Here is a 21,895-nt window from a genome sequence, read left to right as displayed (position 1 = left end):
AATTCACTTCTGCAACCTATGCACGCTCCTGAACATATCAGATGGTGAATACTAACTACACCAACATTAGCTGCCTCGTAGTATTAGGATATCTTGAGTACATCATCTAGCCTACACATCAATGTTTTAAGGTGTTGGGTTCTTGATATTACTTCCCATCAAAGATGAAGGAGCTGAGTTCAGCCTATATAGGTGATTTTTCTGTGGATTAAAATCCACCTTGTTTAACAATTACATAATACTCTTAAGCCCAGTTAACTGTCTTGACATTGTGTGCTGTTGGTTAAGAATAAGAGTCATTGTGGACTAAAACAAATCTATCATATCTAATTAGAAGAAATAAATCTGAGTATATATTCAACAAATGTAAGTTGGAAATATGTTTAATAGAGACAATGTTACGAATATTTTGTGCAGTAAAGAAAACTTAGAAGATGGACTAAAACTTGAATTCCTGAGAATTTGGAACAAAAAAAAATCTATAATGAAGAGGAATAAAGACCTACTTATTCTCTAATCACAATGTCTTCAAAAGACAACAAACTTATCTCTTTTGCTAAGTCTTGCTGCTGTAAAACATACTTACCTGAACTGGATGAATAAGACCCTGGTTCAGAGTCAATGCAATGACATTTAGGGCAAAGTGGCGTACACTTGATTGGGTGTGAAAAAACGCCTCAAGCACCTGTTTGAGGTAAAGCTGCATGATAGAACTACTCATCCCTGAGGAAACATCACCCATTTCTTTTAAATCTTCCTGTTTTGCAACCTTCTTCCCTACAAAAGGAAGTAAACATACTTAGAACATATATAATTAACCTCACTAAAAACACTAAATCAGGCCATAAACAGAAACACAGTTTATTAGAGCTGGCCCAACGTTCTTAATTTCTTTTCTTTTTTTGTCTGTTAGAGGCCCCTTAGAGAATCTGATAAGAACTATAATCCCCTCCCTCCATCAAAAATGTTAATGTCTAAAATACGTTAAATTTTATAAACTACTTTACAGAGTTTATGAAGGATTCTTCTTAAACTGAACTCCTTTATCCAATAGCTAAGGAAATTTAGAGGTCTGGATTAAAAAAGAGTCATAGAGTATGCTAACTGCAGCCACACTGTGAATTCTGAAAACATTTTCACTTACAGTCTCTATCTGCCTGCTGCATACGTGTATCTTCTTCTTGTAGGTAGGTCTGGAGGTTTTTTAACACTTGTATTTTTAAATTTACTGAGGATTTTTTATCAGATAAAATGTTATTATATAGATTTTTCACCTCTTGCTCAAACATTAGACTTGGATGCTGAATAAAGGCAAATCCTAAAGAAGACAGAAAAAACATTCTCTTGATATATTCATATTAAAATTAAACATAAAATTTAATTAAAATGTTGATAAAATTATATAAACAACTCCTTATTTCAAAAATTAAAACTTAAAATGACTGGAAGACTATACTAGTGACCTTAGCTAAAGAAGTATTAGTGTAGGTACTTCTTCCCCATGAACTAAAAACAAGCAATTGAATTTCAAAGGAGCATTCCACACAAGAGGAAACCCTGAGGAGGGGGCAGGGCCTAGTGGCTAGGGGAGTGGATTAGGAGTCAGAGTCTTGGGTTCTATTCTTGGCTCCAGCACTGACTGGTAGTATAACCCTGGGTGAGTCACATAATCTCTCTATGCCTCAATTCTCCATCTGTAAAATGGGGACAATAATATTTACCATCCACCTATCGCAATGGAATTTTTCAGGATCTAAGAAGTAATGTCTGCAAGCATTTTTAGATCCCTAGCAGAAGGTACTACTTTGGGGCTATTAAAAAAATATATATCCATTTGATGAAATATTTCTAAAGTCTTCTATTTATTTCTCATATGGCATTATAATGAAGCCGCAATCCTGAATTCTATCACCCCAAGTTAATAAGCAGTAAAATAATACCATCCATATTTATTTGCACAAAATATTTATATATAAGATAAAAAATGAAGATCCTTGACGATAGCAAGTATTATGAATGCCAAATAATAAACTAAATTCAAAGCACAAAATGATAATTAGCCCATGATGACACAGAATAACTACGGCCGAGGCAAGATGTCTCTTTAAAAATGTCTTTAGGGAGTTCCCGTTGTGGCTCAGTGGGTTAAGAATCTAGGGTTGTCAAGCAGTGGTGTAGGTCGCAGATGTGGCTTGGATCTGGAGTTGCTGTGGCTGTGGAGTAGGCTGGTGGTTATGGCTCTGATTTGACCCCTAGCTTAGGAGCCTCCATATGCCATGGGTGCAGCTCTAAAAAGACACAAAAGAATGTCTTCACTTATTAATTTATTGTTTTCTTTTGGCCATGCCTAGGGCATGTGGAAGTTCCTGGGCCAGGGACTGAAATCACACCCCAACAGTGACCCCGCCACTGCAGTGACAACACTGGATCCTCGACTTGCTGCACCATAAGAGAACACCAAGCTGTCTTTTATTAACTATTTTCTATAGTGATGCTTCAAGTTAAAAGTTACATTATTTGTTCTCTGAATATCTAGTAAATAACACTTGGCCACTTTATACAATGTACGTCCAGACTGAGTACTCAAAGGTACACATTTGATTTAAAAAGTAATACTTACGCCAACATAACTCCCTTAGTAATTGATATCTGAATTTTTACTATATTTGGTATATGTAATTTTCTAAAAGAGATAAAGGAGGAGTAAGATATTGATTTAATTTTGTTTTTCTTTTTGGCTGTCCAGGGGCATATGGATTTCCTAGGCCAAGGATTAGATTCGAGCTGCAGTTGTGACCTAGGCCACAGGTGCGGCAACACCAGATCCTTAACCCACTGTGCCAAGGGGGGATCAAACCTGCATCCCAGTGCTCCCAAGATGCCACTGATCCTGTTGGACCACAGCGGGAACTCCAGACATTGATTTAAATTTATTTAAAGAAATCAGTCAACATTTAAAGAGGTTTGGGTAACCTTTTTGTTGAAAAGACTAATAATGTCAGTGATTGTCCACGAATATTAAATTATAAACCTTGTTAATCCTACCAAAATAAAATTTCTAAATAAATTATTATCCTTATTGAGTAAACTTTACATGTATTTCCGCAAAACAAAAACAAACAACACAAAAACCTGGAGAGAGTGCTCTTCTAGTTTTTAAAAGTGCATTCAATTCAGGTACTATAATGCTATCCTGTTCATATTTCTTCAATATTCCAATGTCTTTCTAGATAAGTCACAAAGACCTAATCTTCTGCAAAGACATACACTTATTACATTAATGCTCCTAGAAAAATACAGAAAAAGTATACATCTGAATTATTCCTATTGGGATGGTTACAATGTGCTTCTACATAAATAAAAGTCTGTGTAGACTGCCCATTGTTTCGACTAGAAGAGGCAGACAGATATAATGAAAAAGCTTTGCAAGGAAAAAGAACAATTTAAAAAATATGTGATAGGAATTCCAGTCGTGGCACAGCAGAAACAAATCCGACCAGGAACCATGAGGATATGGGTTTGATCCCCGGCCTCACTCAGTGGGTTAAGAATCTGGCGTTGATGTGAGCTGTGATGTAGGTCACAGACATGGCTCTGATCTGATGTTGCCGTGGCTGTGGTATGGGCCAGAAGCTGTAGGTCTGATTGGACTCCTAGCCTGGGAACCTCCATATGCTGTGAGTGCAGCCCTAAAAAGCAAAAAAACAAAAGAATAAATAAAAAATATGCAACAGCACAAAATCCTTCTATATCTTCTTTCTTTATTAAAGTACTTTAATGAATTTTTAAAATCCCATGATGTAGGGGTCGAAGAAAGTATTGTATTCTCTATTTTACTAATGAGGAAACTGATGATTAGAAGTTATATGACCTTCTCAAAGTCACCCAGGAAGTCACTGGCTGAGCCAAGAATGGAACCCAGGTCTTTAACCCCTGACCTATAGTCTAGATATGAGATCCTACTTTGAACAGAAACACACTTAAATAAATCAACATTTGAGACTCACAAAAATTTAAAATTTGCTTAACCTCTCAAACCAAAAACTCTAAAGAAATTTAAGACTTAACTCACCTAGACCAATGATGGCTTTTGTTTGTACTTCTTCATCTGAATGCTTTGTAAAATACATCAATAGTTCAAGTACTTTATCCTTTATGTTAACCTAAGGGGGGGGGAAACACATTAACGTGTATGAGGTAGAGTAACTCAGATCAGTTTTCAACTATAAAGGAAAAAAATACCTAAAAGCAAACAGTAAGGATCTTCACATGTGAGCTTTACTAAAGAACAAATCACCAATACATTTATAAACCCATAAATTTCAGTACAGTGGCATCTATTAAGTTAAAAATAACAGTCAGCTCTTGTCATAGTGTGCCTACTAATTCAAAACTGATATAACCTGTGTAAACTTATCTTGTTACAGACCAATAACAATTCATGGATCCGAAGCCAGTCTGAGGACCATGTTTTGAGTAGTGCTGTTTCAGAATTAAATCAGACTACCTTTTTTTTTTGGTCTTTATAGGGCTGTACCTGCGGTATATGGAAGTTCCCAGACTAGGAGTTGAATCAGAGCTGCAGCTGCTGGCTTACATCAGAGCCACAGCAATGCCGGGATCTGTGACGTGTCTGCAACCTACACCACAGCTTGTAGCAATGCTGGATCCTTAACCCACTCAGCGAGGCCAGGGATTGAACCTGCCTCCTCAATGCTGCCTTCCATCCTGGGTCATTACAGTCATTTTCAATTTGCAGGGTCACAGTTTTATTTTTTCAGCATGCTAAATCATTAATATTAGGATCTTTACCTTACTGTTGCCTTTAAAATCTTCCAGATCAAAATCAAAATGCCGACATAGTGCTCCAACAGTGAAAAGGGATCTAAGAAGTGCTGGTTTGTTTGTTAGAAGTGAAGTGTTATTTGGGTCCTCCTGGTGCTGGCTCTTTAATTTTGAAATGGCACCTAATAAAATAAATAGTATTTGTTTATAATAAACTCTCTATCCTTAAGTTATTATGTTCAAATAATTACTGCTAATAAATTAAAATTAAATTTTACTAATGGTTCTAAAGTGTTAAATATGTCTAGAATTATGAGGGCATTCTATAGAGCCTAAAAGAATATATGACAAAAACGATAATGAAATTTTATTTTACATAGTAAGCAAAAAACTTACCAACATTTACTTATGAGGAGATGAATTTCTGAAGTAATGATATTGGGTTATTAAGATAATACAAAAGATACTAGAAAATACTGCTTCTGAGAGTGGACCACAGAGAACAACCATACCTCTTATAAATTCCTTCATACTACCCTTTACCAGATGTGTTAAAAAAGAACTGGACACACTGCAGAATCGAGCAAAATAATTTTTGCTTTTTCTGTTGCCACGCCCACAGCATGCAGAAGTTCTCAAGCCAAGGACTGAATTGGAACCACAGCAGTGATAATGCTGGAGCCCTAACTGCCAGCCCACCAGGGAATTCCAAGCAGAAAAATCTTTAAAGGCCAGGTACTGAACTTACCATAGTATCTATTGAAACAGGCCCATACAAATTTAAAATTTTGTGTCACTTTATTTACAACTGCTCCAAGACAGCTTACACAATGTTGTACTACCTAGAAGAAAGAATATATTACTGTTTAGATAATAGTTACAGAAAAAAGTAAAAAACACACGATTAAATTATCATTTGTGAATTATACACTGATCAACACAAATGGTAAACTGAATGCTTACAGTCATGCCGTATTTGATGATAAGCTTCATTAGATCTTCTTCAATAGTGGCAAGGAAAGTTTCACTTGGATGCTCCATCAGTGGTACAACCAGCTCTAGGATTTTTGCAACATTGCAGATAACCATGAAATCATTTTGTGTCTGTAAGGATAAAATTAGTGCTTTATGAATGTCAAAACCTGAAAGGAAACTATATACAGCTTACATATTTGGGAGTTTTGGAATTATATATGTAAAGTATATATATATGTAAAAAAAAAAACCTAAAACATTATTAGAAAAGAGCTTTTTTAAAGTATGACTAGGCGAGCAGCAGACAACAAATGCCAAGAACCTGGATTTTAGTTCTACCACTGACTTACCATGTGATCTTTGGGTAAATTAATCACAATGCTACCATTATTCTTTTTCTCCCTAAAATGCACTAATAGTCAATTCTGAACAATGGTATCTAAATATTAACAGTATTTTTAAAAGACTGGTATAGTTTTTAAGATTAGTATTTTTCAAACTAGGGTACGTTAACCCAGTAGTTCTCTATTGGGAGTGACTTTGGCCCCCAAGGAGTATTTGGCAATATACTGAGACAATTTTGGTTGTCACAACAGGGCTGTGGGGGGTCCTACTGGCATCTAGTGGAATAGAGGCCAAGGATACTGCTAAATATCCCACAATGCTCAGAACAGTTCTTGACAACAAAATTCATCAGGCCCTAAATGTCAAGAGTGTTGAGGCTGAGAAGCCCTATGTTATCCTTTTTACGACAGATGAAAATGTAGATCCCAGAACTAGGTATAAAGCTTCTTTATTTTAAAAAAATTTTAAATGTTATATTACAAACTTTTTAAGCTTTAAAAGTTTTAAACTGAAAAACTACGCAGTTTAAAAAAAAACACAAGAGTATTAAAAATAATTTCCAATAAAAAGTCTTTCCTACCCCTGCCCACAGGCAACCAAAACTGTAATTTTTCTGTGGAGGGGGGAGAACACGCTAAAGTTTTTAACGTGTTTTTTATCTAGCCAAGCTATCATTCACGTCTTATTCTTAGCAACAGGTTACTGACACTCATTTTGAACTCTTTGAACTTATTGCCACACTGGTTAAAAACTTTCTGACCTTACATATATCCTTCCTTTAGCATGCCCACTGTATTAAATAAATTAAAAAAAAATAGGTAAGATCAATACTTCTTTCCAAGTAACATGGAAATCCTGTTGTTCTCTGTCATCTTCCACTCCCACCTCCTTTAATGGGATGAGTTAAAGGGGGTCTAGGGATAAATTAGCTTTTGTCAGGTAAGATAAATTCATTTGATAATCATTGTGAAAACTTTACTTTAAAAAAATGTAAAAAGTTTTTGAAACTACTCTTAACATCACTGGCTTGAAAAATCAAGTAAGTGAAGTATCATAAAATCTATAAGAAAAATCTTAATGAATATGGAAATCATGAAGGAAAAGAGCCACAGAACATAAATATTTGAAATGAATATACATAAGACAGTTCAATATCTAAAACATTCAGATTAAAGAGTTCTTTTTTTAAGGGAAAAAATGCCCACAATTCAAAGGTAAAACGGGCAAATGATAAGAATAGTCAAATCACAGAAAATCAAGTCCAACTATTTAATATCATAAAAGATGCTCAACCTGCTTGGAAATCAGGAGAGGGAAGTTGAAGAAACAATGAACTATTCTTTTACACTTGTTAGACTAGCAAAGAGTACAAAAATGACATAGCTTGTCATGTACTGGTTTCCAAAGAGGCTATGAAACATGTCCACCAGCAATACAGCAAGATCTATTCAAAACCAAAATCAGGACTAAAAAAAACATTCTCTCAGTGTGATAAGGCAATTCCTCAGAATCTATCCCAAAGGAAAAAAAGCAGCAGTGTTTAAAAGTATATTAATAGGGATGATTATTAAGGAATTATTTGTAGTGGCTAACAATAGAAAACAATGTAAATACCTGCAGAAATGGGATATGGTTAAATAAATCACAGGACAGCCATAAGATTAATAATATGTAGCCATTCAAGAGGATAAATTAAATATATAACAGGTAATTGGAGATTAGTAAAAGTGCCTAACAGATATGTATGGACCATGACCTGATTTTTAAAAAACCTGGTTAACCATTTGTATATGTACATACGTTTGTCTGCAATTACAGAAACATGGATAAAGTATGCAAGAATATTCCAGATTGCTTATCCTGAGACAAGGAGGAATAAAGATGGGGGTTAGGATATAGAAAACAAAACAAAACAGAGATGGGCCTTATTTATATTAAACTTTGTATTAATTGCATATATAAAATATATATGCGTAACAAATTGTACAAAGTATTTCAAAGTAAACTTGCTTTCAGAAACAGTGACTGAAACAAGGACAATATTCCTTTATATCCAGATTCTAGAGGCAAAGAGACATGGGGTGGAATTCTAGTTTTGGGACTCATTAGCTGTGTGACACTGGGCAAATCATTTTTTTTTTTTTTGTCTTTTCGCCATTTCTTGGGCTGCTCCCGCGGCATATGAAGGTTCCCAGGCTAGGGGTCGAATCGGAGCTGTAGCTGCCAGCCTATGCCAGAGCCACAGCAATGCAGGATCCGAGCCGCGTCTGTGACCTACACCACAGCTCACGGCAACGCCGGATCGTTAACCCACTGAGCAAGGACGGGGATCGAGCCCGCAACCTCATGGTTCCTAGTCGGATTCGTTAACCACTGCGCCACGACGGGAACTCCCTGGGCAAATTATTTTTATTCTATATGGCTTTCATTTCCTTATATGTAAAACTAATGCAAATGAGAAAATGCATGTAAAATTCTTCACAGTGCTTGGCACTGTGCTCAATAAATATTAGCTATTATCATTAACCATGGATTACATATGAATCAGTTTATTTCTGGATATAATAGAAGCTCTAAAGACAGAATTATATTTTTTTATGTTGTTTCATAAGTATTATACATATTGGTTTTAACGTATTTATTTTCTGGTATTTTCTTCAGTTCTTAAAATTTCTCAGGATATCCTGAGGTTTTCACCTAGAATTTATTAATTTAGATCACCAAAAAGCCTGACCATAACAGCAAAACAAATTTAGTAAACAGTTTAAATTAGCTCCTTAGGAACACTGGAAACAAAGTAAGTAAAAAAAAAAAAAAATTATATTTTTAGGTTTTTAGAGTATTTTAAAATTTAGTGTTTTAATAAGCAACTTAACTCACCATGATTGATGTCTTATAATTTTTATATTTTTGTATTAAGCCACTTAACTTACCATACTATCATATAAGTTGGTTTATCTTAAACAATATTTAATCTTTTACGTTTGATCTTAGGAAAACAGAGTATGTGTAATATTAACTTAAAATAATAGCCTAACATCTCTGATGGTCCTAGATTTTCCATATTCAATATATTGATACGTTATAAAAATAAATAAAATATATCAAAAATGGCAAATGAAAAGCAAAATCAGAACCCAAAAGATAGTAAATTTCTCAGTGATAGAACTCTGCCTCAATCACCTTTTAAGTCCTAACAATAGTTACAATGTTTACTAAGCATTACTAAGGGGTTAGTCTGAGGAGCTTAGCAAGAAATGGAGCCTGAATGTTGTTTGTAATACATCAGAAAAATGATGTTTATAGATAACTTGCCGCAATTATTAGAACATACATTTGACTACATGACCCAGGTGATATGTCAGTGAAAATGACTATCATTTGTAAGGGAAAATGTGGATGACACAATGTGAATTTTAAAGTATTTACTATATGGCTTATGTAAGAGAGAAAAATAGGACAGCTCTATACTTACACTACATTTAGTGGTAAGATATGGCTGCATAGTCATGGCATGTTTAACCATGAGCTGGGGTCTTATTTTGCTGAATAAGAACAAAGTGGTTATGCAAGCTACCAATCTTCCAGAATTCACACCTTTATTGTCAGAGTCTGGAAAAACAAACAGAGAAATAAGACACTAAAATATGATAAGGCACTGGAAATTATATAGAATATTATTTAAACTACTCAGTACTATCCCCTGAATAGATTCAGTACATGCTTCAATGTAACAGATTAGCATTTCTTATGATACTAGACTTCCTACATTTCATTTTTTCTTTGTTATATAATATTACATATATTAAGGATACAGGACAAGAAGCTACACTATGGAAGGCAAGTTTTACAATGAGGGGCGTAGGATTGAAGTTAAAAAGCAGAATGGAAGTTGGAAAGTTCAGAGATGGGATTTTGGGAAAAAAACATGGTTTTGGTTATATCTAAAACTAGATGGAAATGAGTATAGGAAAGAAAATAAGCAAAGGGGGACAAAAGTAACTTAGCTGAGGTGATACTGTGTTTAAAGAACTGGGGGAAAACAAAACAGATGCTGCTGTAGAAGAATGTTAGAAGATGGGAGTGAAAAGAAGCTGGACCACTGCTATATATTAGAAAGATATATATTATGTTGTTCGAGTGAGAGGGAAATATTGCTAGTTAGGAGATACAATGGTTCTTAGGAGTTTTTAGAGGAGATTAGCAACTTTTAAACATTGAGTGACAATAGTATCACCCTTAAAATCTAGGATAGGGAAAAAATAGAGGAAACAGAAGAGGAGATTAAAAAGAAAAAGAGGTAAACATGAAAAAAAAATACATTAAAGGAAAAAACTGCTTAAAAATATGAAGGACAGCAACAATTATGTTACCATAAATGGCACCTCTGTTAAGAGGCAACTGGCCCCCAATTTTGACAACTGACTGAGGCTGACTATTGTTCCTCATTAATGTACACTGGGGGATGGAAAACAATATTAGACTTGTGTGCTTTTAAGCAAAAGATATCAATCATGACTTTATGGTTTTAAATAATTATTTATATTTTCATTAATAACTTCAATTTTGTGACTGACAGTGTGACAGATAATCTAAAACAGTAAATATTTAAGGAATTTGTCAATTTAAAAAATATTAACAGCTTTCTAGATCAAGATTAAGCACACTTTATATAATAATTATAAATGATATTAGAAATGTACTATAAATTTTTGAAAACATTTTTATAATAACTAAAAATTTCATCTTGGTAGAAAATTTTATATGATTTAAAGGATATCAAATAATTTTTGGATGAGTGCATTTGGCTAATGTATGTTAGCCCCCAAACTTACTTTAATTTTTTTTCATTATGACATCTAAAACTATGTGCTATTGAAAGATATGTGGAAGAGATGAGGCCTATGCTTGTATTGAACTGTTCTAGATAGTATTAATCAATCATAACAATATAACTCAGAATTCAACACCAAACAAAAAACAGATTTCATCTAAAAGTGAAGTAGTTAATTGTTAGGCTAAATAGAGCTAGAGGCAAAAATGAGAAATTAGCCCAAAGTATTTTAAAATATTTTATAAATCAACTTAATGACCAATATATAAAATGTCTTACCAGCTAGAGATTCCTCATATTTAAGAATGTGCTCAACTAGGTTATCAACAAGTTGAGTACAAGCTTTCTTCACAGGTTTATATGAGGAATCCTCTTCAGACTTCAACAACTATATATGTATATATGTAAAAAAAAAAAAATCCCAGTATAATTAATTCATTAGACAATAATAACATAAATGCATTAAATGTGTCAAGTAATAAACTTTTCAACTTTTCATTAACAATACTGAAAATGCAAATTAACAAACAAAAATGTATAACAAATATTTTAAAATAGCCTTATAAACCAGTAATTTATAAGTACTTTCAATCCATTTTAGTATGAAGTTTAAATAGCTATGTGTAGGGCCTAAGGTAGAATATGAAAGAAATGAGAACAATACATTCCTTTAAGAGGAATGCTAGTTAAACGATTTTAAAGAATTACAATTCCATTCCTCATTACTTCAAGTCCTTTGATGTCTCAAATACATTTTAAAAACTGTAACTACATCTGAATTGCATCTTAAAATTCTCAATTAAAACATAAGGCTGGATTTCTTCCCTATATTATCCTTTACTAAAGTATTAATAAACAATGTTAGAAAAGTGTCATGAATAATGATACGAGGAAAAGAGAGCAATCTAACTATAGCCAAAAAATAAAACCAATCCAGTGTTTCATAATCAGAGGTCAATGGTAAAATCCTCCAACATATATCCCGTTTGTTAATAAAGATCAGCTAATACAATTCTTTAGGGATATTAAAAGTTGAAATGTGTAATTTCTGAGAATAGTTCTAGTGCTGTCCAATACTGCTGCCACAAACCACATGCAGCTACTAAACACTTGAAATGTGGTTGGTATGACTCAGGAATTAAAATTAAATAAAAATTCAAATTAATTTAAATGAAAAAAGTCGTGGCTATTATGGGACATGGGACAGTACAAGTTTAAATTTTCACTACAAGATGCATGGATGATTAAAAGTGACAGCATTCAGAATAACATATCACACACACTTCCCCTGCTCTCTCCAATTTAAAGACATAAACCAAAGCAAGAAAACTTCAATTGGAGTTCTTGTTGTGGCTCAGTGGGTTAAGGATCTGGTATTGCCGTCAGCTGTGGTATAGGTCGCAGACGTGGCTTGGATCTGCAGTGGCTATGGCTGTTGTGTAGGCCGGCAGCTGCAGCTCCAATTCAACCCCTAGCCTGGGAACTTCCATATGCCATGGGTGCGGCCCTAAAATGACAGGGGAAAAAAAAATAACTTCAATTTATCTGGTTTCAACTCTGAACAGCAAATTCTCCTTGTCCTGCTCCTTAACTCAACCCTAAACAACTAGCTCATAAAATTATATGTTACCTGGTCTTTCTCAGGCAGAAGGAGAAAACAACCCCCTCACTTCTGTTTTTTCTCTTTGCTCTCCAAGAAGACATCAAATATATGCAAAAGCATGAGTCATAAACACTGCCTTTTATTTACTTATAAATATAATGATGCACTATAAACTCAAGAAAAGAATATTTCCAATAACTTATATGTCTCAATGTGCTCCTTCCTATTTCACTTTCAAGGTACCACTTATCAGGAATTTTACCATTTCTCTGCTTAAAAAACCTGTCTAAGCTATATACTGTTGATAGTTTTGCTGGATTTCAACTCTAAAAGGTGATCATACTGGATGTAGTCTTCAAGGATTTTCCCTTTTCACTCAACATGTCACTAACTGTAATCTAGGTTGGTTCATGGAACTGTATTCTATTCATTCTTACTGTTATACAACCACTGTTGTGTGTCTATACCGCAATTCCTTTATCCACTTTTCTGGAGGTAAGTTAATTACAATTTTAGTGGCATAATGAGCATTCTTTTAGTCATCTCTTTGGTGCATATATGTAAGATGCTCCTGATTATATACCTTGGACTGGAATGACTGGGTCATAGGATATATGAATGTTCAACTTAATGAAATTATCCAAATTAGAAAGCTTTTGTTGTGGTATTTTCTCAGCACCAGTGTTTAAGAGTTACTGTTTAATACATCTTTTCTCCCTTATTCGTTTATCACCGGACTTCTCAACTTATGCCCCCAAATGGATGTAAAATGTGATTTGTACTTCCCATATTACTAATGAGGTTAATAGCTTATCAGCCAATATGTGCTATTTCCTCTATGAAATACTTATTCATGACTTTCTCCTGTTTTTCTACCAGGACTGTTGCCTTATATTGGTTTATAGGTGACTTCTTTATATACTTTTAATAATGACCCTTTTTCAATTATATCTATGTCAAATATTTTTCCAAGTTTGTGACTTGTGTTTTCTTGATTCATATATGTTCTTTATTTTAAGGCAGCGAAATTCATCAATCTCTTTAGATTAATGGCCTTTGCGATAAATTTTTCCCTAAGAAAGGTAAAAAATAGGGAGTCCCTACTGTGGCGCAGTGGGTCAAGAACCTGACTAGCATCCATGAGGATGCAGGTTTGGCCCCTATGTCAGGAACTTCCATATGCCACAGGTGTGGCCATGAAAAGGAAAAAAAAATTAGAAAGGTAAAAAGTATATTTACATATATATTTTTTCATCTAAAAAACTATAAAGAATTCCTTTAATCTACATGGAGTTGATTGCTAAATTGAAATTAGCATTAAAAAAAAAAATCTGGAGTTCCCGTCGTGGCGCAGTGGTTAACGAATCCGACTAGGATTCGGTTGCGGGTTCGGTCCCTGCCTTTGCTCAGTGGGTTAAGGATCCGGCATTGCCGTGAGCTATGGTTTAGGTTGCAGATGCGGCTCGGATCCCGCGTTGCTGTGGCTCTGGCATAGGCCGGTGGCTACAGCTCCGATTCAACCCCTAGCCTGGGAACCTCCATATGCCGCGGGAGCGGCCCAAGAAATAGCAACAACAACAACAACACAACAACAACAAAAAAGACAAAAGACAAAAAAAAAAAAAAAAAAAAAATCCATGGAGTTCCCATGGTGGTGCAGTGGTTAACGAATCCGACTAGGAACCATGAGGTTGCGGGTTCGATCCCTGACCTTGCTCAGTGGGTTAAGGATCTGGCGTTGCCGTGAGCTGTGTGTATAGGTTGCAGACTTGGCTCGGATCCTGAGTTGCTGTGGCTCTGGTGTAGGCCAGCGTCTACAGTTCCGATTAGACCCCTAGCCTGGGAACCTCCATATGCCACGGGAAGCGGCCCCAGAAAAAGGCAAAAAGACCAAAAAAAAAAAAAAAAAAAAAAAAAATCCTTATGGATGGCTAGTTGTCCCAGCCACATTTACTGAAAAGACTATGCTATCTTAATTACTGTATTTTTAAAGATAAGTCCTGATATTTGCTAAGGCAGATCAATGCTCCTGTATTTTCACAAAGTGACAATTACTTTTTTAGCTCTTTACTCTTCCATTTACATTTTATAATCACCTTGACATGTTGGATGAATATTTTTTATTCTTGATTTTGAGGAAATCTCTTTTAACATCTTCCTATTTTGAATGATTTTCATTTTAGGTTTTATAGTTTGTTTTCTGTCAGACTTTATTCCTAGTTTACTAGAAGTTATCATTCAAAGGCATTAAATTTTATCAAAGATTTTTCCTGTGTCCTCTGAGATGATTATTTTTTCTTTAATGTTAAATCACACACTCTCTCTCACACACAATTAAATCAGCCTAGTGATATGCATGCACTGGTATATGTATATATGAACACATGTATATGTGAACATATATACACCTCCATCCATTCTTATTTTTGATGTATTTCAAAGTAAACTGTATGCAACAGTATACTCCTTTTTTCTTTTTGGGATAAAATTTACATGAGGTGATATGTACAAATCTTTAGTGTATACCTGCCCAGTTTTAAGTGCATTCACTTATATAATTCAAATTCCCTACCAAGATAAAGTACAGTGTTTCTTCATCTTTAATTTATATCAGAATCATCCACAGACTCTATTAAACCCAGAATGGTGGGCCCCAACTTCAGAGTTACTGATTAATTAGGTGTGGGGTAAAGCCTTAGAATTTTACTTTTAACAAATCGCAGGTAATCTTGATAACTTCTATTATTTTTTAAATGATTTTTATTTTTTCCATTATAGTTGGTTTACAGTATTCTGTCTATTTTCTACTGTACAGCAAAGTGACCCAGTCACACATACATATATACATTCTTTTTCTCACATTATCCTCCATCATAAATGACTAGATACAGTTCCCAGTGCTATAGAGCAGGATCTCACTGCTTACCTATTCCAAAGCAATAGTTTGCATCTATTAACTCCAGATTCCCAGTTCGCCCCGTGCCCTCCCCCTCCCCCTTGGCAACCACAAGTCTGTTCTCCAAGTCCATGAGTTCCTTTTCTGTGGAAAGGTTTGTGTGTATTATTAGATTCCAGGTATAAGTGATATCATACAGTATTTGTATTTCTCTTTCTGACTTACTTCGCTTAGAATGAGAATCTTGATAACTTTCAGAACCACGGATATAGATCAATACCAACACCCTCGAAAGTTTTCTCATGTTCCTTCCCATTCAATCTTCGGCCCCTGCAAACACTCTTCTGATTTTTTCCAATATAGATTTGTTTAGCCTCTCCTAGAGCTTCATATAAATGGAATCATAACATCTACTCTTCTGTGGAGGGCTTCTTTCTTTCTTTTTTGGGGGTCTTTTTTAGGGCTGCACCGTGGCACATGGAAGTCCCCAGGCTAGGCGTAAAATTGGAGCTGTAGCTCCTGGTGTACACCATAGCCACAGCAATGTGGGATCTGAGCCACATCTGCAACCTACACCACAGCTCACAGCTACACCAGATCCGTAACCCACTGAGCAAGGCTGGCTGCTAGCTGGGTTTATTACTGCTGAGCCATGACGGGAACTCCTACAGGGTACTTTTCACTCTGCATAATATTTTTATTATTTACCTATGTTGCTATGTGTATCAATAGTTTGCTCCTTTATGATATGGCATACTATTAAATTATATGGATACATCAGGTTTTTTACTGGTTCATTAACTGATGGAGACAGAGTATTTGATTGTAAACTTATGCTGATTGCATGTAGTTAGCAAAAAGTAGCAACAATACTAGACTTAATGGTGAGATACGTGTGAAATAAATCAAACAAAAATTTAGGGGCTAATTCAAAGAAATTCCTGGGGGCCTAGTGGTGTGGGATATGCTGAGATACCCATTTTAAAGTAAAGAATAAGATGCTGCATCTGGCCCCTGCTATAATCAAAGAAGAGGTTCAACACCTAGTCGGTTTCTTTGAATTTTGGAGGCAACACACTTCTCAATTTGGTGTATTATTCTGGCTCATTTACTGAGTGACCTAAGAATTTGTTGGTGTTCAGTGGGGCCCAGAACAGAATAGGTCCAGGCTGCTGTGCAAGGTGCTCTGCCACTTGGGCCATATAATCCAGCAGATCCAGTGATGCTTGAAGTGTCAAAGGCAGTAAGGATGCTGTTTGGAGCCTACGGCAGCCCCTATATATGAACTGCAACAGAAGTCCTTAGGATTTTGGAGCAAACCCTATAATCAATCTTCTACAGATAACACTCTTGGAGAACTAGCTCCCAGTGCATACTGGGCCTTAGTAGATACTAAGTGTCTAGTCATGGGCCACCAAAATATCATGCCTTCTAAGCTGTCTATCATGAACTGGGTGATATCTGCCTTACCAAGCCATAAACATGGGTGTGCACAGCAGCAACTATATCATCAAATCGAAGTGGAAGATACATGACTGGATCAGAGGAGGCCAAAGGGCACAAGTTAATTACATGAAAAAGTGGCTCAAATGCCTATGGTTCCCACTTCTGCTACACTACTTTCATCCTTCCAGCCTCTATCTATGGCCTTATAGGGAATTCTCTACAATCAGCTGACAGGGGAAGAGAAGACTTGGGCCTGGTTTACAGATGGGACTGTGCAATGTGCAGGTACCACCCAAAAGTGGACAATTGTTACAATACGGCCCCTTTCTGGGACATCCCTGAAGGACAATGGTGAAGAGAAATTCTCCCACTGGGCAGAAGAACCTTAAGCTGTGCATCTGCTTGTTTACTCTACTTGGAAGGAGAAATGACCAGACGTGTGATTATATATTGATTCATGGGTTATGACCAATGGTTTGGCTGGATGGTCAGGGACTTGGAAGGAACATGATTGGAATGTTTGTGACAAGGAAATCTGGAGAAGAGGCATATGACCTTCAACAGAACAAGATTTTAAAAGGCAAGTAAGCAGGATGACCTGTTTTGCAAACACTTTTCTGAGGATATCAACCTCTTTCCCCAGTCACTCCTGTCATCATCCAACAGGCTCATGAACATGGTGTCCATGGTGGCAGGGACAGAGATCATGGATTGGCTCAGCAATCTGGACTTCCACTCACCAAGGCTGACCTGGCTAGGGCCACTGCTGAGCACCTGATCTGCCAGCAATAGAGAGCAATACTGAGTCCCTGATATGGAATGATTCCCTGGGTTACCAGCTACCTGGTGGCAAGTCAATCACACTGGACTACTTCCATCGTGGAAGGGGGTAGCATTATGTTCTTACTGGAATACACACTCACCCTATTTGCCTTTCCTGCATGTAATGCTTCTACCAAAACTACCGCTTGTGGACTTATAGAGTAGCTTATGTGCCATAATGGTATTCCATATAGCAGTGCTTTTGATTAAGAAACTTACTACTTAGCAAAAGAAGTACAGCAGTGGGCCCATGCTCATGTCCATGCTTCCCGCCATTCTGAAACAGCTGTCTCGAAAGAATATGGAATGGCCTTTAAAAGACTCAGTCACAAAACCAGACAGGTGGTAATATTTTGGAATGGATGGGTAAGATTCTCTAGCAGGTTCTGATGCTCTGAATTAGCATCCAGTATATGGTGCTGTTTAGTCAACTGCCAGGATTCATGGTCCAGGATTCAAGGTGTGGAAATTCGAGGGGCATCACTCACTACCACCTCTAGTGACCCATTAGTAAATTTTTGCTTCTGTTCCAGCAACTTTATGCTCTGCTGGCCTAGAAAGAGGTTCCAGAGAGAGTACTGCTCCTACTAGGAGAAACAACAATTCCACTGAACTGAAAATTAAAACTGTCACCTATGTCTCTGAATCAACAAGTAAAGAAGACAAAGAAGAGAGTTAGGGTGCTGGATGGAGTGACTGATCCTGACTACCAAGTTGACACTGGAGTACTATTGAAAAATGAAGGTATGGAAGAAAATGTATGGAATACAGAAGGTACCTCAGGCCATCTCTTAGTATTACCATGTCCTCTGATTAAGGTCGATGGAAAACTAGGACAACCTAATTCAGGCGGGACTACTAATGGCATAGACCCTTTAGGAATAAAGGTATGGGTCACCTCACCAAACAAGGAACCATCTGAAATGCTTGCTGAAGACAAATGAAATGCAGATTCAGCAGTGGTGAAGGTAGTTATAAATACCAGCCATGATCACATTACCAATTATATAAACAAGGACTTTAACTGTCACGAGTAGGAGTTCCCGTTGTGGCTCAGTGGTTAATGAATCCGACTAGGAATCATGAGGTTTTGGGTTTCATCCCTGGCCTTGCTCAGTGGGTTAAGGATCTGGTGTTGCCATGAGTTGTGGGGTAGGTTGCAGATGCGGCTTGGATCCTGCGTTGCTGTGGCTCTGGCGTAGGCTGGTGGCTACAGCTCCGATTAGATCCCTAGCCTGGGAACCTCCATTGCTGCGGGAGTGGCCCAAGAAAATGGCAAAAAGACCGAAAAAAAAAAAAAAATTGTCAGGAGTATGTCCTACTTATTTTGTTATGAATGTGTGTGTGTCTCTCTCTCTACTGTGTGTACAGGAGGGGAAGAGGAACAGGGAAAGAGATTGAGAGGGAAAGTGAGAAAATATCCCCCTATTCCCTTACCATGTAAAATAAAAATGTATTGACTTCATATTATAGTATTTAAGTGTTGTTAATTTGACCTCATAGTACTTGAATTATGGCATATGAAGGAGAAAAGAAAACACCACTCAAGGACTTCTGCTGGGGAAGGGGTTAGCACATTTCTTTCTTTCTTTTTTTTTTAATTATTTATTTTTTATTTTTTTGTCTTTTTGCCATTTCTTGAGCCGCTCTCACGGCATATGGAAGTTCCCAGGCTAGGGGTCTAATTGGAGCTGAAGCTGCTGGCCTACACCAGGGCCACAGCAACGCTGGATCCGAGCCGCGTCTGCAACCTACACCACAGCTCACGGCAACGCCGGATCGTTAACCCACTGAGCAAGGGCAGGGACCGAACCCGAAACCTCATGGTTCCTAGTCGGATTCATTAACCATTGCGCCACAATGGGAACCCCCCCTTTTTTTTATTATTTATTTTTTAGTCTTTTTTTTTTTTTTTTTTAATCTTTTTTCTAGGGCCACCCTCTCGGCATATGGAGGTTCCCAGGTTAGGGGTTGAATAAGAGCTGTAGCCACCGGCCTACACTACAGCCACAGCAATGCCAGATCCAAGCCGTGTCTGCAACCTACACCACAGCTCACAGCAACACTGGATCCTTCACCCACTGGGCGAGGCCAGGGATGGAACCTGCAACCTCATGGTTCCTAGTCAGATTTGTTTCCACTGTGGCACAGCAGGAACTCCTCACATTTCTGATTGTATGCAGGATAGTTGTATTGTGGTAGGTAGAATCATGACCTTGTTACTGTCTTTATTTGGAGATTAGGTATGATTTAAGGAGATGTATATGGTGCCCAGTTAACAAAGGATGGAATTGTGATGGTTCATTTTGAATGTTAACATGACCAAGAAACGTCCAGTTAATGAGTTAAACATTATTCCTGGGTGTGTTGGTGAATTAGGTGGTTCTACATAAGATTAGCATTTGGATTGGCAGACTCAGCAAAGTAGACTACTCTCTCCAATGTGAGTGAGCATCACAAAATCCACAGAGGGCCTGAAAAGAACAAAAGAATTCGACCATTCTCTATTTGAGCTGGGACGATAGTCTCCTCCCACATTCAAACTGGGATTTACACTATTGAAGCTTCCTGGCTTCAGGCTTTAGGACACAGCAGCTTTTCTGGGTCTCCAGTCTGCAGACAGCAGATTGTGGGATTGAAGAACCTTCATAATCACATGTGCCAATTCCTTATAATAAATCTTTTCTCTCTCTCCCTTTCTCAGCATCTTGTTCATTCTGCTTCTCTGGAGAAACATGACTAATTCATGTCCCCCCCCCCCCTTTTTTTGGTCTTTTTGCCATTTCTTGGGCCGCTCCCACGGCATATGGAGATTCCCAGTCTAGGGGTTGAATTGGAGCTGTAGCCACCAGCCTACGCCAGAGCCACAGCAACGCGGGATCCGAGCTGCATCTGCAATCTACACCACAGCTCACGGCAACGCCGGATCGTCAACCCACTGAGCAAGGGCAGGGATCAAACCCGCAACCTCATGGTTCCTAATCAGATTCATTAACCACTGCGCCACGAGGGGAACTCCTTTTTATTTATTTATTTATTTTTTTTCATGTCCCTTTTGAGACAATCCCTGGCCCCCTGCAATCACTCTCCTGTTTTTTTTCCAACACAGAAAAAAATCTGTATTGCCTCTCCTAGAAGTTCATATAAATGCAATCAGAATATGTACTCTTCTGTGTAGGGCTTCTTTCACTCTGAATAGTTTTTATTAATCATCTATGTTGCTGTACATTTAAGTAGTCTGTTCCTTTATAATGCGGGGCACTGGGAGTTCCCACTGTGGCTCAGTGGGTTACAAATCTAACTAGTTATATCCCTGAGGATGTGGGTTCGATCCCTGTCCTCACTCAGTGGGTTAAGTATATGGCCTGGCCATGAGCTGTGCTTTAGGTCACAGATGTGGCTTAGATCCCGCGTTGCTATGGCTGTGGCATAGGCCAGCGGTTACAGCTCCTATTGGACCCCTAGCCTGGGAACTTCCATATGCCACAGGTGCGGCCCTAAAAAGAATAAATAAGTAAAATGCGAAGCATTATCAAACTGTATAGATATAACAGTTTTTCTATTCATTCACTGATTGATGGAGACTGATGGAGTAGTATTTGAATGTAACGAGATATTGTTTTGGATTACAAAGGCCAGGGATAGAAGAAACAGGTTATTCAAGATTTTTCATTGCCTGTTTTTTTTTTGCAAACAAAAAAAAGGGGCTGTTATCTTAAATCATAAGTGATGACAATGAGTGGTACTGTAAAACTGATTTAATTTTGTGTGTCCATCTTAGGTTATGATAGTGGTTTAAATGAACTGAACCACTTTTTAGAAACAAACCAAAAAAAAGTAGGGACTTTCATGACAGAATTATTTTACACATTACTGAAAAATCATAAAAAGTTATAAACTCATTAAAAGTTATAAAAGACAGAAATCTCTACACATTTAAAAAACGTGTACATGTCAATGTGTGCTCCTATATTTGACATACTAACAAAATTATGTAGTCAGTGGACACAGTACATGTGTAAATTAGAAGCTATTTCATGCACTACTTCAAGTTTCCCTAAAAAAACCACATTCTATGAATTGAGAATCAGTGATCTATCCAAAGTCAACCCAGTACAAAAATGAAGTATCTGAAATTGGATGGAATGGAGTGCATATACATGAGTTCATGTAGAAATAGTAAGCGTGC

The 21,895-nt window shown here is 36.9% G+C and overlaps 1 protein-coding gene across 8 annotated transcripts in view; it reads right to left on the bottom strand.

Moving 5' to 3' along the window:
• The window catches only part of NIPBL (NIPBL cohesin loading factor), a 212,276-nt gene that overhangs the window by 13,819 nt on the left and 176,562 nt on the right, over nucleotides 1-21,895 (bottom strand). For all 8 annotated transcript variants that reach the window (XM_085002054.1, XM_021076590.2, XM_085002053.1 and 5 more), the window contains 8 exons: nucleotides 11,219-11,327; nucleotides 9,581-9,717; nucleotides 5,749-5,889; nucleotides 5,534-5,627; nucleotides 4,813-4,967; nucleotides 4,073-4,163; nucleotides 1,145-1,318; nucleotides 587-777 (listed from right to left, as the gene is read on the bottom strand). In XM_085002054.1, the coding sequence (XP_084858180.1) occupies nucleotides 587-777; nucleotides 1,145-1,318; nucleotides 4,073-4,163; nucleotides 4,813-4,967; nucleotides 5,534-5,627; nucleotides 5,749-5,889; nucleotides 9,581-9,717; nucleotides 11,219-11,327 (1,092 nt within the window). The remainder of the gene's footprint in view (nucleotides 1-586; nucleotides 778-1,144; nucleotides 1,319-4,072; nucleotides 4,164-4,812; nucleotides 4,968-5,533; nucleotides 5,628-5,748; nucleotides 5,890-9,580; nucleotides 9,718-11,218; nucleotides 11,328-21,895) is intronic.

Source organism: Sus scrofa, chromosome 16, assembly GCF_054392235.1.
Source record: "Sus scrofa isolate SSC_HxYL_T2T_F1_AM1 chromosome 16, Sscrofa_HxYL_maternal_Yorkshire_Landrace_v2.0, whole genome shotgun sequence".
Taxonomy (NCBI): Eukaryota; Metazoa; Chordata; class Mammalia; order Artiodactyla; family Suidae; genus Sus; species Sus scrofa.
This window is presented reverse-complemented; position numbering and strand designations above follow the sequence as displayed.